The sequence below is a fragment of the Neodiprion fabricii genome, chromosome 7 (assembly GCF_021155785.1).
Source record: "Neodiprion fabricii isolate iyNeoFabr1 chromosome 7, iyNeoFabr1.1, whole genome shotgun sequence".
Taxonomy (NCBI): Eukaryota; Metazoa; Arthropoda; class Insecta; order Hymenoptera; family Diprionidae; genus Neodiprion; species Neodiprion fabricii.
The window spans coordinates 19,487,602-19,505,396 of record NC_060245.1 but is presented as its reverse complement, the minus strand read 5'-3'; the positions used below and the strand labels follow the sequence as shown (position 1 = coordinate 19,505,396).

The following is a 17,795-nucleotide window of genomic DNA, read 5'->3' as shown; positions in this document are numbered from 1 at the left end:
TTCCAAGTCATTTGAAAATTCACGCGCATTTGTATCGTCTTTTTTTTTTTTTTTTATTCAAGCATCTTAATATCAATATTGAAGGCTTGTAAACGATTTATAAATCCACCAACAACTCTACCCTCTACGTCGCCTCGATGTTGACCTGCTTCCTGAGCTCGAGTTCGATCAACCAAACGTTTTTGTACTTCATTTTAAATCCGCGATCTGTTTACTTCTGCGTTAATCGTTTCTAACACTGAACTCTCACAACGTAAGAATGTGGTAAATATAATGAATATTTCAACGTATTCTCGAAGGTTTGAAGCGACAGGTCAGACGCTTGTTGAAAAACTCAGGCTGACATTTTATCTACAATAAACAAACCCCAAGACATAGTTCATCCTGGTCCACTCTACAATTATCACACGTTATGTAAGATCTGGTAAAATTCTTCGACTCTCAGTACTTTCGTTTTACCTTACCGTGTATAGTGAGAAACACAACACATCCGTTACTTACTGTCGTACTGGACATCGATCTTGTAATTCACGGAACTCTTATAACAGAGTAAGCAGATTGGACGATTAATTATTAAATTTAATAACAAGCCACTTATTTATTTTCAAATTTTACTTGTATATTCACAAATCAAAAATAAGTGTGTATTTTTATAACAATGCGTTCAGGCTTGTAAATTGATTTCGCCGATCGTATATACGTTCGGTTAATAGAAACAATATAATACTAAAAAAAAAGGACATTCTTTCGTTAATAGAAGTGTTTCTACAGTTTGAACTTTGTTCATCTATTAGAAATGGATTTCAAGAATAAAGTTGCGATGATTACTGGCGGTGCCAATGGAATCGGTTTCGAATGTGTCAAGGAACTTTTGAGGAGCGGAGTTGAAGTGAGCGATGTTATTTCTATCCTTACATTGACATCGGTTGTTTTTCATGTTATTTTTTTTTTTCTTTTCATTCACGCGTGCAAATTTTCAGTCATTTATGCTCATTGTTGTTATTTTATGCAAAACGAAATCGAGACGAAGATGCTGTACGTCCATTCGTTTGAAAATACTGAACAATTTATTATATTTTATTTACTCGTTTACTGAATCCTTCGTTTTCCTGTAACATTGTATATTATCCGAAATTGATTCAAAGAATTGCTTTTCTTGACATTGAAAATTTGCAATTTCATCACATACAATTGTGCCGCAAGTAATAGGAGTGAAAATAGTTTTTCAAAGTTGACTTCAGTTAATTATTTTATCGTATATTTTCATATATACGGCTCAAAAAAGCAATATTTAGATGAAAAACTCGGTTATTTTTTTAACATCTAAAGTTTATCAACAAAATATTACATAGCTTGACAAAAAGAAAAAGAAAAAAAAAAAAGAAAAGAAAATTATCATCTTTGTCCAGCTGTGTTATCAATTGTTCAATTCTCTGTACTTGTATCTATTCGTTTAGCATGTCGCCATTTTGGATTTGAGAACGTCCCGAGGTGTGGAATCGGCGGATAAATTGAACGCTGAATTTGGCAAAGGGCGAACAATGTTCATCGTCTGTGACGTTACGAAAACTGACGACTTCGAGGGTAAGAAGAGAAAACATCAATGTTTGAAATCACTGTTGACCTTGACCCAGTCATTGTCAGAGTTGATTGAATGGAACCCAATTAGTTTTACACAATAACATCCCGACATCTTACGTACGGTCAATTGATAACTACAATCCCAAGCTTGCATCGCAATATGTTTTGATCGATTTTTGTTATTTCCCAAATGCCTGGCAAGTGGCGTTCAGCAAGACTATCGTAGAATTTGGTAGACTCGACATAGTGATCAACAACGCTGGTATACTGAAAGAAACAAAATGGGAATTGATGATCGACATAAATTTCGTAAGTGTTCAAATTCTCCTGCAAGTATAAAACGTCGCTCCTCAATCACCAATGACTTGGTTCTAACGTCTGTTTAGATGGGCGTGGTAAGGGGGACCATGCTGGGTCTGCGGCACATGGGGAAGAACACGGGTGGAATTGGTGGCGTCATCGTCAATATTGCATCTATCTTTGGACTCGATCCTGTCGCTTGGTTTCCGGTTTACGACGCGACTAAACATGCCGTTATTGGTCTGAGTCGATCATTCGGGGTAAGATTCGTCGTGGGAGGAGAGAAAACGAGAGAGTAACTGTCTGGTTGAGTTGGATAATTATGAATATCAATTTTTTACCCATTAAGTTGCCATACCACTACGAGAAAACGGGTGTAAGAGTTTTGACGATGTGTCCGGGAGTCACTGAAACATCATTGGTCGCTAATATTTCCAAGTCAGTGGGAGAATTCGGGGATGCAAAATCGGCCGAAGAGGATATGTTGCAGTATTCAAAGCAAAAGTTAGTATTGCTGTATAGCTGGTCACAATATATGTCTCATTAGGGTGGTCTTTGTTTAGGTTGTTGACGAATTTTTTCAGATTTTTATCTCAACTCATAGATGGTCCGCTTTGTGATCAAAGTTTCTTATGGAAATAACATGGTAAAAACTTTTTTTTTCACTATGTATTTTATTGTAAGAGTAATAACGTTAAAAAAATCTGTATTTGTGAGGTTTTAGTGGGTGTTAGTGATACTATCTGAAAAAATACACATCCTTATACCAGCGAATCTAGACGAATTGCACTTTCTCTAAACAAGAAATAATTTCAGATTTCAAGGGTGTGCAATTCGACGTGATTGGCTGGTATGAGGATGTGATTGTTTTTTAAGATAGTAGCACCCATGTCTCTATCTTAGAGTTGAGGTAAAAATTTGCAAAAATTAGGTAATCGTTTTCGAATTATTTGAAGTTAATTTGGGGGGGGGGGGGGGGGGGGTGAGGCATCAAAAATTCTTCAACACCATAAATAAGGACCACCCTAATGTCCCTCTTCGCTTTCATGGTGTGTCGCCTCGTGTTTACTTTGGATGTCTTCTATTCCTCAGTCCGGAGGTCGTGGCAAAAGCCACGATGGAAATCATTCAAAAAGGAACACCCGGCAGCGTCTGGTTATCGGAAGGCGAAGAACCTGTTTGTAACATTATCATCCCTGATCGCTTGACCCTGGTAGCCTTCTCGAGGGCACAGGAATAAAGTGATATTTGTGCTCATACATTGTATTTTAATGAAATGTGCATATCCTAGCTAGTATTATCGGGATTTTTAATCCACGTTTATTTCACAATAAATTACTGCGCTAAAATTTTATCGTTTGTATCTGATGCATATAATTACCATCGTACGAAATTCTCCTCGATTCCAAGAATTAATACAATCAACAACATAATCAGAAGTTCAAGCTTAAGTTCACGTTAGTTTGCTATTGCATGATGCATGATATCCGGAGCGTGAAAAAAATGACTGATGTTATATTGCGTGACAAGCAATGCAATATACAAACCCAATGAAAATACTTTTCTCTGAACATGGAGCCACGATTCATCAAGGCTAAATGTTATCATAAACCGAAGATCAGAGGGCAACTGTGGGGAAGGCTGGATTGTCAAACGTCAGAATCTCGCTCCTCCCTCCCGTTGCAAAAACGATTTGAAAGTGGATTTCGTTTCGTAACGTGAACGTCTTCGATTGCTGATTGTCACACATGCCACTCTAAAATTGTCGAGAACAGTCGCTGTCAGCACTTGGCACGAATAAACTGTATATCGCCAAATCAATTACAAGTTTGTAGATTAAACATTAACGTGTTCGAGATATTTTGTATCGAATCTGAAAACACAACTAATCGTAAACCTGGAAAAAATAAATTTTTTTTTCTTTTGACAAAGCACACAAGTGGTTAACAATAAAAATTTGAAGACAGTCCTAAAATGGTTTATAGGCTGCGTTGTTGAAAGAACGCGTCGAATCGACATCATATATTGTTCAAAAATGAATTTGAAGGACAAAGTAGCTTTGGTGACCGGATCAGCGCGTGGAACTGGATTTGCTCACGCTATGGAACTCTTGCGAAATGGAGTTAAAGTGAGTATCACCATCATCGAAATATCACTTTTACGCATTTCGTTTCCGTTGTGGTTAGATAGTAGAGAAATGTGAAATTCCACCCGTCGTTGATAGGGTTACGTAAGTCGTATAAGACGTCATTTATGATCCATAATTCATCTGTTTTCTTACATACAGCATGTTGCTATGTTGGATTTGGCAACTTCACCAGGCACGGAATCGGCAAATAAATTGAACATGGAATTTGGTCAAGGACGTGCAATATTCGTTATTTGTGACGTCACGAAGGCTGACGAATTCGAAGGTGAGTCCAGCTCAGTGTCAAACGTAACGAATCACGAAATGAAATTGAGCATATTGGAATTGAACAAAAATTGGTTTCACCATCTGATGCGGAAACAGTATCAGAATACCGAAATCTCCATTTTACCTTCCATTGTCAATTTGTGGTTCGTGTCAGTGGTCACCAACAAAACGGCAGTTCGTCTCCGATAATCTTCGAAATTTCTATTAAGCCGCTTTCACTAAAACTGTCAAGGAATTTGGCGGAATTGATATCGTGATTAACAACGCCGGAATACTGAATGAATCAAACTGGAAATTGATGATAAACGTCGATCTGGCAAGTAGTATCTAAAATCACACGCACTTTAATATACTACGTCTTTATGTACTTGTAGAATTGTATTTTTCTATACTTAGAACGCCGTCGTCCAGGGAACGATGCTTGGCATGAAGTACATGGGAAAGAACAGCGGTGGTAAGGGTGGCGTTATAATCAACATTTCTTCTGCAGCTGGTATCGATCCCTCAGCTTGGTACCCGGTTTATGTTGCGGCTAAACACGGTGTAATTGGGCTGACCAGATCTTTCGGAGTAAGATTCGTCATCAGAGATACGATTCGACACTTTATTCATCGCGAAGGATATAAATTGCAATCTCCGGTGTCATTCCTCCTGAAGGTACACACCCATTATCGCAATTTCAGTTACCGTATCACCACGAGAAGACTGGTGTCAGAATAATGGCGTTATGTCCTGGAGTAGTGACAGATACTGCGATGGGAGAAGACGGTGGTCATGATCTCGGTCCCTTCGTGGATTACGAACTGGCTCTGAAGGATATCAGGACTCAGTCAATCCAAAAGTTAGTACCTACACCTCTTCTCTTTCTGAAGCAGTGCTACCGTTGTGTAAACGTAATTGTTCATTTCCACCTTTTTAACTTTAAGATTATATCATTTTATGACCTTTCAACATCTGCTATTCCTCAGGCCAGAAGTAGTTGCAAAGGCTTTGGTGGAAATCATCCAACAAGGACGAAGTGGTAGCGTTTGGTTATCGGAGGGTGAAGAATCAGTTACCGAAGTTTTCATCCCCGATCGATTCACCCTGATAGCATCTTCCAGGAAACAGCATTATAGTGATATTTGAAGACGGATAAGTCTGGATATCTTGTTTGAATTCTTCTTCGCCTTGTCAACTGAAAAGGCACCTTTAAATTGATGATTAAGCCAAATGCTTTACAGAATCAAAATATCTCAAAGAATTGAAAGATGGAATATTGTTATCCTTAATGAGCCTCTTTTGGTGTTGTTCTAATTCCTGGACTCTTGATAAGATAGAAAACACTTTATGCAAATCGATTTCTTGTGGACAGGTTCTATTGTGTTGCACGTGTCTTTTAGGTTTCCGCTATTCATTTACCGTGCTAATCACCTTTAGAAGACTTGTTCAATTTACTATTACTTCCGAGTGGTCCGTCTTGCGATTTCTTGATGTTTGCCTCTGAATTCCAGATGCCTGAATTGTACAAAAACATCGGGCTTTTTCCTTGAAATATCATCACTGGTCAAGTCTGCTTCACCGATACTTTCCAATAAAGTTATTGGCTACAATCAAAGCGTATTTATTGTGCACTGGACCTTTTTCTATTCCATTTGGACAGTAATCATATCATGTTTGCGCAGTAAATCCTGAGTGTTCAAGATCAATTAGTTAATAAAAAATATCGAAATCAAGACGAGTCGATTGTAGCCGTCAAGTTGGATATCGTGGCTGATGGGTTTCCTGTTCCTCTCCGAATTAAAGACAGTTTGAACTGCATAAGTACAACCCAGTATGTGACCATCGTAGCGAGGTTCTGTAAACATATAATCCGGATTTGAAATGAAGGATTTTACTTACTTTCAGAAAAAGTTTCTTCTCTCCATATTCATAATTTCTCAAGATGCGGAGCATTTGCTTATTATTTTCGTTGTCACACTTTATGGCTGGTACTCGTTTTTGAAATAAGTTTCAAATGTTGGTTGAAATTCCTTACGGACGATAGAAGTTCCCGGTTTATCACCGTGTAACCATTCAGACTGTAAACTGGAGGGTTGTTGGCAATCGACACCAAGAACATTTCCACCTGAAACACAAAAATGTTTATTTTTCGGTGTGAATTCGATGCATTCACGAATAAAAACTTGCCTCTTTCTTCGTTTCGGCATTAACTGCGGCCAGATTGACGTTCAGCAATCTTTCCTGAAAGTCGAGACCAACTTTCCGTGTTGCGTGATCTGCCTCGTTGCATATTATGTACAAAAGTCCCGTGCAGTAAGCGACGATCACAAAAAGTCCGAGCTCCTTCAGGCTGAAGCCGTGATCGAGAATTTCCGAGAACGCTCCGTAACCGGCGATAATTGTCGTGACAAACATGATCAGGCAGTATATTCCTGGAATTCAAGTAATGGAATGCAATCTATCATTATCATATGTATATAAGATTGTACGGAGGACAATTAGATTCTATAAGGGAAGTAAAAAACAGGTAAAGAGACCCATTGAATACACTTTTACGTAAGGAAAGATTCTTAAGAATCAATCCTAGCCAAAGAAATTCTTGTCGATTCATTCAGATCGTGTTAATCAAGTGAAATATGAGCTTTTCAACCATGATAAAGAATTTAGAATGATCTCGGTTAAGTGAAGAGGACTATAGAGGTTCCGAAATCAAATAACCAACCCACCGTACATATTGGCGTAAGCTTTAGCAAGCTGCTGCATCATGTGGCTCAGATCTAGCCAGAGAGCTCGGTACTCGACGAGGAGATCGGCTGATTCTGTGTTCTCAAGAGCCTGAATAAGAACAGGAAATATGAGTGAAGGACAAAGGCGAGGTCAAAATATGCTGCAGGTATACCTTGTGAAGGTTGAGTGCAAGTCCTTTGGATGCGGAGCCGATGGCAGTGCAATTGATCCACCACAGAGCGCACAGGCAATCCAACATAGCGATGATATGGTAGTATGCGGAAGTGTGCCACATTGTGAAACCAGGTTGCAAATAAAACTGCGAGACCACGACCCCGATTGAAATGAGCCAAGAGATTATGCAGAGCGCAATGCACATCCGTTTCAAGTTCGGATACTCGAGGATCGAGCCGGTCACTCTGTAGTATCGAAGCTGTTGACGATACAACGAAATTGATTATTGAAGTTAAACGATGGAAGCTGAATTCTATGGAGGATAAAACTCACCTGATAATGCGTCCACATGTTCTTGTACTTTGCCACTTCTCCTCCGTAACGCCACGATGCAATTGGGAGCAGGAAATGAGGTGTCAATATACAGAGGAAAATTATATTGTATATGTACTCGTCGAAGGGCTTATCGGGCTGCAGGGTGTTTTCTATCCGCTCCCTGCCCACCAGGATCACAACCACCGTTTCGGCAACCCACAAACACATCGCGTAGATGGTCGCGGTTGAGGTCCACTCGAAAGTCGTCGTCCCTGATGGTTCAAACACACATGCAATGGAATCACTAATTGTTAATACAATTAGAGTTACTTTTTGCACCTATGATATAACAATGATATTTCCTTAGATCATAGTATTTAGCATGAAATAGTGTAGGTCAAATCTAAACTTGACTAAAGCTATCACGGGTATATAATTCAAATGCTTCGGCAAGATCAACATGGCCGCCTCTGACACGCTTGCAATTTTATTTTCACGGTACAATTATTAGCATCAGTCAATGATCGCCCAGCGTTATTTCACGCCAAACAAGATGGTGGCAAGAATTTTTAAGTCAAAATTCCATCCATGGCAAAAGTCTGAAAGCCGAGAATTCAGCATGCAAATTTTACTCTCACTCAAGTGCAAGCATGTTGCCTACGGTTAGGAGCAAAAATCCAAGAATCGATCAGGTTTGAAGCACATTGAACTTTCGAATATGTTTTACCGATTCCCCGCTGTATGGGCATGACCCCCATTATTTGAAATAGGATCAGCAGGACCTTCGTATCGTCGTAAAAATGATCGAACTTGTCGAGCAGTTTTCCGTCCTGCTCCGGCCTCCTGTCTTCGTTGTAACTGAACTGATTCTTTCGCTCATACTTCGGACCCACCGTGACCATTGGAGTGTTGCCCCGAGCTTGTACTCCAAGAAAAATTGCAGGTTTCGAGGGCTCGACTGGCGTTGAATGTTGGTTTTCAATCTTGAAGAGCTTCGGGCCGTCCATGCGCCTTGTGAAGGAGTCTTCATCTCTGTACATCCTGCAGTAGCGAATTAACTGCAGAGATATCAACCAACGTGGAGGGTAACAATATTAGGGATAAGGTAGGCTTGCAGTTACAGTGTGGCTGCTTTGATCACTGTGAAGTGAAAACGAAGAATGTTGGTAAAACCTACGCAGTCGTTAGCACAAAGTAATACGTTCCTTTAGTTATTAACGTTAATCATCCCTACGCAACTGCTAATCACGAACAAAAGTTAAACATCGGGACCCTAAATTAACACTGCCGATTACGGTGTGAAGGAAAAATTGTTCTAACGAGAATGTCATTGACGCAGGTAGCCTGCAGTCACAGTATAACAAAATTTACTCTCATTTTTAATAAGTGATTTGTTAATTATCGATGCAGTTCTGAACAGCTGTTAGATATTTATATTTCGGTCTTCGATTTTCTACGAATTTTTTAGGGAAATTGGAACATTTCCTACGATTTTGTAAAAAATTTGTTTCCATATAAAATTGTAAATATCCACAGTTTCTCATAAAAACTTGTAGATTTTCACGAAAATTTGTATTTTTTCACCAGGGTGTTTTCTTCTTCCAATGCCTCTTCATTTGCCTTGGAACTCGTTTTGATATGCTTACGCCAGTGTAGAATAATCAACGGCTTAAAGTTCGAAGCCGATGAGGGTGGCTTGAGAGCTTTGGTCACATGCGTGTTCGAACTCTCGATTAGTTCTTACTCGTTGAATTAATAACCTTTGATCGTAGGCCTGATACCAAGTTCATTTTATGACTTAAAAACGGTGTAGGTGAGTTAAAATTGTGTGAAATAAATAGTCTACCGATCAGTCAATTGTAAGTATACGTCCATTAGCCCTAAATACCCACTAAATTCTCACCTTTTAGCATCTTCGTCTAGTCTACTTTCTGTCCTTTTCTATTCTGTTAATCTATTTTGTTTTTCCTTGGCTACCAAGGACCTAGAATCCTCAGATCATAAATATCTATAGATATCTATATCTATTTATCCAGAAGTTGGTTTTAAATAAAATCATACTCAACTTAAATTCTCGGTGTCATTTTGCTATCAAAAAAATTCTAGCATTGGATAACTGCGAGACATCGGAAATAATTTTATACAGTGAAACTAAATTCGCGAGCGTGCATAAGCGCCGATTACTTTGGAGCTTTACGTTTAAAATTATACTCCGTCTGCTTAAAATTATTCAACGATACGTCTCACGCCAAATAGAATCACATCAATAATGACTCGAGTAATTTTTTTTTTTACGAGTTTAGAATAAACGTTTTGTTCGTACTTATTTGTAATATCAATTGAAAATATGATATTAAATATTTTACAAAATCCTCATGATACTTCAATCTCAGATTATATAATATAATCATTTGTTAATAAATGAATGAGTAATATTTCTTACCGTTTATTTTCAACATTTTAAACCTGTGTTTTTATGCTGTTCACAATAATTTCGCCCCGATTTATCTTAAGCATAGTGCACAAGACACGAGAGTGCGATGTAAGCGGCAACGAGGTAGCTGAAGAGCGAAGTGAATACTTTGACAAGCTGATGCACGGGAATGACGTCCATGTAAAATAAACCGTGAAAAATTCTCGCCAACGAGAAGCTGCGAATAACCAATTTCACTAAATCCACCGACGGTGAAGTTTCCAGCCAAATTAACCCCATCAGAAGAAATGGCAGTACGGTCTCAACATCGCTGCGATGTGCTGCTCTTATGCGATCGATATCCGGATGACCGCCACCCGTTGGATCAAGAATGACACCCGGCTCTTTGATGAACATTCGGTCCGCTTCACTGTGGATCACCTGAAAATTGTTGTAAAATAGATCACCAAAAATTCGGTATCCGAATTAAATTTGAAAAAACGTTAGCTATCAAAACCGTGGCATAAATTTCGGTGTGGATTAACAAGGAGGGATCCCAGGTCGATCTCTCCGATTTGATTTCTTTTGTAATATGTTATAATAGACTAAAAACTGAGCAGCACGTATTTTTTTATCCGCCATTTAAACATTTCAAGGGAATGAGACCACCCTACAAAGTAAGGCATGTGGAGGGGTGATTTCGCAGTTTTTTTTTTTTTTTTTTTTAGTCGAGATAATTACATTTTTCATTTCTTGTTACGAGAAAACTTTTCCAGTTGGATTGGTTAAAAAATATTATGTTCTTGTGGATGAAACCGCTAAATCACCCCTTGACATGCCTTACTTTGGAGGGTGGTTTAACCCTCTTAAAGTGTTTAATAGCAGTTAAAAAAAAAAAAAAATACGTGTCGCTTAGTTTTTAGTCTACCGTGACATATTACGAAAGAAATCAAATCGGAGAGATCGACCTGGGATACCTTCCTTGTAAGTCTACAGACTATTCTCTTATATGATGTCAATTTAACACTACTTGATATCATTACAACAGTAGTTGTTAGTGGAAATTTTATAACTGTTGACAAAAATTTTGGTGTACAAGTCCGACAATTGCCAATTTTAGACACCCTTAGATGACTTCATGAGACCAACGCTATTCTGATGAGCAATGGCGTGAGGGCCAGACACGTCAACAATACCCATACCGGGTATCCTCAGCACTAGTAGTTGCAATTTTAACCGTCGTCAAAGACTCATGTAACCATATTTCCTACCTTTCTGCTCACTCGAAGCCTGCCAGTGCACCACGTGAATATCATCATCTTGATGATGAGAACGTTTGACCACCAAACGTAACAGAGCCACGACTCGTCTTCCATGCTGTTCAACCGTCCGACTCTGACTCTAGTCTCGTTTCCTACAGCGCAGCTGGTATTTGCTGACGAGGCAACTGACCGTTGGAATCCTCCATTCCGCGACCGTAGATCGAGATAACCGGTATTTCAAATTCAAATCGTTCTATGCGTAGCTTCAAGGTATTCGAATAGAGATTTCTTCTAGTACTCGAAATTCATGACAGAATACTAACGTTGTACCGACCTTAGCTGCAGCTTATGGATGGATTTTGCATCACTTAACGAGACTTTATAAACGGATGTTTTAGGGTCCTCGATCAATTTTGAACGTAGTTTCGAATGATTTCATTCTCAAAATATTGGATAAACACACATGCAGAGTTTAATCAGAATTACATAATTCACGAATGAACTTTTTAACTGGACATTTTTTCCACCCTACCGAATATAAAAATTCACTTCCTTGAATTGCAAATGACAGGCTATTGAAGGAAACTCAGGAATGATCGACGGTTGAAAATAACTTCGCAGAGACTCGATCGCTTAGCGGACCGTCACTTGGACTGTATAAGCAATTCACCTAGTCGATGAATAATTCGAAATTGTATAAACGGCTGAACCACGAGCAAGCAATCTGATCTGGTTGTTCATCTGATCCCTTAGATAAGTTCTTTGTTTGTTTCCCCCTTCGTTAATAAAATGCGACCAGTTTGCGCTGGCAAATTGTAAATTGAAAACGCCATCAGATACTTGGGGCAACTGATGTCATGCAATTTCTGCTACAGTAATTAATTTTTGAATATTTACCGTTTTATATTGTATTATAAACGTAAATAATATAAAATCGGTTTCAACCGACCTGTAGAATCTTTTCCCAATCACTCTCCCTTCAATTTATTTCAGCAAGTGACTCAACGATTTCTTAAGAATAACTCTAACCTTTACATATACCATAAGAAGTCGCAAATTGGATTTTGTACTAAAATAAATAACAATATTAAGGAAGTAACGAACAGTTGGTCGTTAACATGGAACTACAATTATATCGAAGGAAAAAAAAAAAAAAAATTACGAACAGAAATAATCAGGCCCACGAAATTCATAAATGTGGCTGGAATAATAAATTAAAAATAACATCAATTAATTATGACTCGACTAAAGACGCCAATGAGCAATATTACTCTTTTTAATATTGGACTGTATAGAAATGTCGATAAGATTATTCCCGAGGAAGAAATCAGTCGCTACGATATTCGTCTGCTTCCACCACTCGTCCTGGAACCATACGGTTAAATTCCTGTTTATCGAATCGGCCATTTGCCGAAGCCCTCCCGAGGGCTTAAGCATTATGTCCAAAGGGATCGGCGTCAACTCTGCCATAACTGCCCACAGAGGATTCTGGCTCGTCCTGGGCCGTTTACTCCCAAGGATCGTTCTCTCCAAGTAGTTCTTCAGGCCCTCCGCAGTCTGCTGATCACCCCAGGCCTGAGTCATCGGTGGCCAAAGCCAGTCGTACTCTGAAAGGACGTTTCCGAATTATTCGCGGTTCACTAACGATCGGTGAAAACAATCGGTGCTCACCGTTCACCGTTTGCTGGTCCCCGTAACATATCACCAGCCTGCGACCAACGGTCCAGATGTCGTTCAGGGTCGGTCCAAGGCCGTCGACTCCTCTGTCAGGTCTGAGAATCAGACCGCCAAATTCCCGGTGCAATATGGAAGCCAGTCGGCGATGTCGGCTCGGTCGGCCTTCGAACCCGACCGGAAATCTGTGGAAATGGTGACGGATGCAACGGTGCGTACCATGGGTATAAAGAGGAGGTAGACGAGCAGTGATCCTCACCTGTGAAAGTCCAGAATGACGACCTCGCCTCTGGCCACATCCAAAAAGTTCCTTACATCCTTGATGATGCTCATCAGCGGTGTTATTCTGATGATATCGTGGTTCACCCAAAACCTGTTCACGTAGTTGGTCTCCTCAACGACCGTGTTGTTCCTGGGTATCGAGGGGTAGTATCCAACCCTGATGTCGAGATACCGGATGCCGTGGACCAGCTGGGTCCACACGTCGCGATCCTGGGTGAGCAGGTACCGCTGAAAAGCGTCTCTTCGGGTCAGGTCACCGTGTTTGTAGCACCCTGAGTTATGAGTGCCCGGTATCATAAGAGTACCGATTGGGAGTCTTCCGAGTTGTCTCCTGGAACAAGTTCCCGGTGAATAAAGAGAACCGAAGGTGCTGAAGGAGCGTTCGAGAGTCTCACCTCAAGTCGTACATCCACGTTGGCCAAATCTGCAGACACGAACTGGTGAGGAATTCGCCGTTTTTATACAACGCCGCATGGTGCTTCAGACAGTGAGGTCCTGGAAGCGTGGCGCCTCCTCCTTCGTCCCATCCTCCGGGTAGCGGAGGTCGTCCAACGGTTATGTTAGTTCTGTAATAACCTCGGGGATGTTCGGCGAGTAGTAAAGTTAGCTGCGGTTTTATCGTCTTGTCTGAAGGAAGAATCAGGACTTTTTGAGAATCCGGTGTGGCTTTGGTATTCGAGTGATCCGAGTGCCGTTATCATAATGTAGTGTAGCAAGTTTCAGGAATGTGTATAAAAAAATGTGTATATATATATATATTTATATGAAGGAATTGAAAGCAGACTGATCAAGCGGTTGCAACGAGATCTGGGTCATTACTGTGCGCCGGATCAGCCGTGAACACCTTAATGCTGTCCGGATATCCTGCGTTCGCAGGACAGTCCAGGTCCCAATTGACCTCAAGTTCGGCGTCCACAACCTTATTGTTGATCGCCACAGGCCGCCACAGAGACGATACTGTCAGCCACACCTTTCCGCATTGATTCGATGATACTGAAATAAGGGTTAGTGTATGACGTGATTTGTGAATACTCGTCCAAGGGTTCACACGACATTTTTACCATTTATTTCTGACGTGTGTACAATTCACCGTAGGGATATTAAAGTTCTGAACGTTTTATCAAGCGACGGAATAATGTGATACTAGATGCATTGAACATTGGCATCAACCCGTACTGTAAATTACACAACCGACATGTCGGGTCGTTATACATGTTGTCCGGTGAAAAATCCGTAACAAATTCAAGGATATTTTCAAGTTATTCAAGAACATTAATAATAGAATATTTCCGAGGGTACATGAAAAATTCAGGGACATTTCCATGGCCACTAGACACCGTGTTATGCTATGTAAATACCATTGAAACTCAATTCGGAAATGCATAGGCAAAACTTTTTCCGTTTACAATAACTGGGTTTGAATAAAATGGGTGAAACTATCTAATGCTTTTCGAGTCAAAGCACCGTCAGGGTTACAAAGTATGTATAAAATGGAACTGGATGCAAATAATTGTTACTAGAACCAGCTCAAATCCGTTTACCGATTATACTCGTCAGAGTTAGGAAGATTGGGGAAAAATGAATAATTTCAAAAAATAGATCGTATCGCTGTATAAGCAAAACAACGTAGTTCGTCGAATATAGAGACTGATCCATAAACAGATACGAGAAAATTTACAATACGTCGAGTGTGAAATTTGTTTTTGGTACAAACGGTTAAGTAGACCCAAATAGCCAGTTTCGGAAAACAATGAGGTCTCAAGTGGTATATTCGACAGGTTTGATATCCGTAGATAAGACCATCGATTATCATCATATTTTTAGACGGTGGCGGTAATATAATTCAGGACTAGCTCACCGGGATCGTGCAGGGTCAGGATACAGAAGATAACGATGCTCCTGATCATCTCGACTCCTGGAATTATCATCTGCGGCGTGTGGTTCTTTCTGCGATAAAAGTACGCCGATCTAGAGTTAATATCAAGGGCCACCGTCCAACCGCCGGTGGTGAACCTCGCAGCGAGTAGAACGCGGTCCGGACTAATGGAACGTATTCAACGACATTGTGCCATCCATCCTCTGTCACTTCCTCGGTCGCCTCAATTGACTCCATGCTCTCGGGCCTGGGGGGCCCCGCCACTGCTGCCTCGGGTGGTGCACTAAATACCGTTTCCTGTGTGTCAGGATATTATTTTGAGAGGACGCTACGTCGCCCCACCCGCAGACCTCCGTGCCCCAGCTACTCCATCGAATTATCATATCCAGATAACCGCAACCGGGGGACTGGATGATGATTTTACGGCGGTGTTGACACTCGCGCGTCCGCATCCATCGACCCATCAGGATTCGACAGCACTGATGGGTACCGTATCCTGCCCTCGGAAAGGGTGGGGGTAAAAAAGCACGAAAAGTTAATATGCAGAATTTAAAAATGTTAAAATTAGAAGTACGAAGAAGTCAAAGATTACAAAGGTCAGAACATGAAAAACGCCACGTTGTAGAATCTTCGGAATTCTTCTCGGTAATATAGAATCGTATACGGATTCTCGATTTTGCTGTTCCATGTTTTGACCTTATACTTTGTATTTCTGTATTTTGACTCATTGATGTTTTTGATTATTGGACTTGAACTTTAACACATTTTTTAATTCTACGAATTAAAATTTTCACGTCCATGAACATTTTAGTTCTTTACCCCTAACCTTCAGAATCACACAATTGATCACAAAATGCGACTTGCGTTCGTTGATCGAGAAATGAATAAGGCCCAAGTTCACGGTAGTTTTCAATGATCGAGGATCGATATTCGGGAACGTACCATAAATTTGTAAAATGCCTATATTTAAATTTTAACTCTTATCGACGCTTCTTCTTCGAACGCTATACCTTGAAACATCTCATTGTCAGTCGACAATGATTGTCATTACTCGTAATGTTCACAACTTTTCACAATGTTTTTCTTATGAATTTAAACACACTTATAGCTTTATTGTTAACCGGTCAAGATTTATTATATGCATTAAGTGATTATTTTTTTCTACCCACCAAACGTGAATTACATACGACACGGTAGTTAATCTATAATCTAACTATACCAGATATCCTAGTTCAAATTGAGATTGTAATGGTATTATCTAACCAAATTATTGCTAAGCCGTTCATTTCATATTGTTTATTTTTTTCCGACTTTTTTGTTAATAAACAGCCTCAAGATGGCTGTGGAAACGTCGTTACTAATAAATATGTTTGTCTTTTTCTGACCTTCCCCGACGAATACTCGAAACATTCGACCTTAAGTATCACGAATTTCATACGGGTAATGAGATTGTTAACCAGTGGGAATCGATATCACGAAACAAAATTTTGACACTTAATTCTGATGATTCAGCGATGAAAGTTTTTTCAAACTTGTTTCAGAATTACTGTCGCAATCACGTTTCAACATATTTCACCGTTATAGTTTAACAAGCGAGGACAGTAATTACATACGAAGGGCGAATGTGTATATTCTTCGACAAGATAGTGCTCGTTTATTTGTCACGATATTTATATTATACCTATTTGTTAAAACAATAAATTAGAAAAATGGAGTACTCTCATAGGCTTAGGCTAACCGATAAATGCTTGGCTCTGTTCGTCCGTTAAGTGCAGGTACTTAAAAATAAATAATATTACGACAGATTACATATTTTACAAGTGTTAAATACAGGTCTGTTTTACTTTTCTTTCTCACTTTTCTTCTTCGCTTATTTGTTTTTTTTTTTTTTTTTCTTGCGTTTTGGTTCCCTTTCGCTATTCTCTAAACAATATATATACGTATATAATTATATATATTCACCAATTACTCCGTGAACATAATATTCAGAGATGCGGTCATAACACGAAGGACATAATACAATTTGATTTACTGAGGTAGATAATTTAATCAGTCTATATACTTAGAGAGGTTCGGGGATTAAACATTACCAACAAGGTCGTTGTTCGTATACCTGTACGTATAATATTGTTTTCAATCGAGCGAACATGCTTCATTGATTAATTTTGCAAAATTTCGTTTTCAGTTGCATTTACCATTGTCATTCATGTAGGCATACGAATAATGACTCGTAGGTGATGTGTTTTTGTTAATCTGTTCTTTCGTACTTTTAAACAACAGGGACGACAAGACGGCATGTGGTAAAATGAGATTCTCTGCTCGTCGTAAAAAGACTGTGGGAGCTCGGTAGAGCTTGAAAAAAAAAAAAAAATTGAATCTTTTCGTGAACTTAAGAATCTCATTTGGCACACATACGCCTACGTATAACAATAAATTGACAGTGCTCATTGTGCATTTGAATATGTTTTTTTTTTTTCTTAATCATTAAGTTCATTACTTGACGGTTAAAAGAGAACTACGTCATCTGCAATTGTTTAATAGTAGTAATATAATAATCATAATGATAATAATAATAATTTTCAATAAATAAAAAGATTCTATTTACGAATTGAAAAATATAATAATTATTCTAATATTTATAATATAAAATTCTCCGTTGATATTATAATAATAGTAATAATAATAATGATTACGTTTATCGCAATAATGATGATATTAATATATTTACAATTATATAGTTTTGGTTGAATACTGCTGTTTTATAGTGTGGGTTTGATTAATTACTTGTTACTA

The 17,795-nt window shown here is 39.1% G+C and overlaps 4 protein-coding genes across 4 annotated transcripts; 1 reads left to right on the top strand and 3 right to left on the bottom strand.

Annotated features, from left to right (window-relative positions):
- The first annotated feature begins 93 nt into the window (after positions 1 to 93).
- On the top strand, positions 94 to 5,550 carry LOC124187067. Its single transcript, XM_046579316.1, has 13 exons — positions 94 to 549; positions 795 to 889; positions 1,458 to 1,584; positions 1,784 to 1,890; positions 1,968 to 2,141; positions 2,231 to 2,385; positions 2,974 to 3,120; positions 3,814 to 4,009; positions 4,169 to 4,295; positions 4,507 to 4,613; positions 4,694 to 4,867; positions 4,981 to 5,138; positions 5,266 to 5,550. Exons 2-13 carry the CDS (start codon positions 797 to 799, stop codon positions 5,423 to 5,425), a joined length of 1,725 nt encoding a protein of 574 aa, XP_046435272.1. The 5' UTR covers positions 94 to 549; positions 795 to 796; the 3' UTR covers positions 5,426 to 5,550.
- Positions 5,551 to 5,824: 274 nt separating this feature from the next.
- On the bottom strand, positions 5,825 to 8,710 carry LOC124187203 (gustatory and odorant receptor 22-like). Its single transcript, XM_046579565.1, has 7 exons — positions 8,223 to 8,710; positions 7,514 to 7,767; positions 7,179 to 7,439; positions 7,006 to 7,114; positions 6,467 to 6,711; positions 6,315 to 6,404; positions 5,825 to 6,134 (listed from the first exon to the last, which is right to left on the bottom strand). Exons 1-7 carry the CDS (start codon positions 8,533 to 8,535, stop codon positions 6,009 to 6,011), a joined length of 1,398 nt encoding a protein of 465 aa, XP_046435521.1. The 5' UTR covers positions 8,536 to 8,710; the 3' UTR covers positions 5,825 to 6,008.
- Positions 8,711 to 9,856: 1,146 nt separating this feature from the next.
- On the bottom strand, positions 9,857 to 11,474 carry LOC124187206 (microsomal glutathione S-transferase 1-like). The gene is made up of 2 exons (XM_046579569.1): positions 11,180 to 11,474; positions 9,857 to 10,349 (listed from the first exon to the last, which is right to left on the bottom strand). The coding sequence occupies exons 1-2, from the start codon at positions 11,282 to 11,284 to the stop codon at positions 10,005 to 10,007; spliced, it is 450 nt and encodes a 149-aa protein (XP_046435525.1). The 5' UTR covers positions 11,285 to 11,474; the 3' UTR covers positions 9,857 to 10,004.
- Positions 11,475 to 12,048: 574 nt separating this feature from the next.
- On the bottom strand, positions 12,049 to 15,251 carry LOC124186481 (PI-PLC X domain-containing protein 1-like). Its single transcript, XM_046578233.1, has 6 exons — positions 14,985 to 15,251; positions 13,946 to 14,119; positions 13,522 to 13,753; positions 13,104 to 13,457; positions 12,842 to 13,029; positions 12,049 to 12,777 (listed from the first exon to the last, which is right to left on the bottom strand). The coding sequence occupies exons 1-6, from the start codon at positions 15,052 to 15,054 to the stop codon at positions 12,416 to 12,418; spliced, it is 1,380 nt and encodes a 459-aa protein (XP_046434189.1). The 5' UTR covers positions 15,055 to 15,251; the 3' UTR covers positions 12,049 to 12,415.
- Between the last annotated feature and the right edge of the window lie 2,544 nt (positions 15,252 to 17,795).

Coding starts and splice junctions, on each gene's coding strand:
- LOC124187067 (XM_046579316.1), top strand. CDS start 797: ATGGATTTCAAGAATAAAGTTGCGATGATTACTGGCGGTGCCAATGGA. Junction 1,585..1,783: donor GAAAACTGACGACTTCGAGG/GTAAGAAGAGAA, acceptor ATGCCTGGCAAG/TGGCGTTCAGCAAGACTATC. Junction 1,891..1,967: donor TGATGATCGACATAAATTTC/GTAAGTGTTCAA, acceptor ACGTCTGTTTAG/ATGGGCGTGGTAAGGGGGAC.
- LOC124187203 (XM_046579565.1), bottom strand. CDS start 8,535: ATGTACAGAGATGAAGACTCCTTCACAAGGCGCATGGACGGCCCGAAG. Junction 7,115..7,178: donor TTGCACTCAACCTTCACAAG/GTATACCTGCAG, acceptor GTTCTTATTCAG/GCTCTTGAGAACACAGAATC. Junction 6,135..6,314: donor ACCGGGAACTTCTATCGTCC/GTAAGGAATTTC, acceptor ATATGTTTACAG/AACCTCGCTACGATGGTCAC.
- LOC124187206 (XM_046579569.1), bottom strand. CDS start 11,284: ATGGAAGACGAGTCGTGGCTCTGTTACGTTTGGTGGTCAAACGTTCTC. Junction 10,350..11,179: donor GGCTTCGAGTGAGCAGAAAG/GTAGGAAATATG, acceptor AACAATTTTCAG/GTGATCCACAGTGAAGCGGA.
- LOC124186481 (XM_046578233.1), bottom strand. CDS start 15,054: ATGATAATTCCAGGAGTCGAGATGATCAGGAGCATCGTTATCTTCTGT. Junction 13,754..13,945: donor CACGGCTGATCCGGCGCACA/GTAATGACCCAG, acceptor TTCTTCCTTCAG/ACAAGACGATAAAACCGCAG. Junction 13,030..13,103: donor GTCATTCTGGACTTTCACAG/GTGAGGATCACT, acceptor CCATTTCCACAG/ATTTCCGGTCGGGTTCGAAG.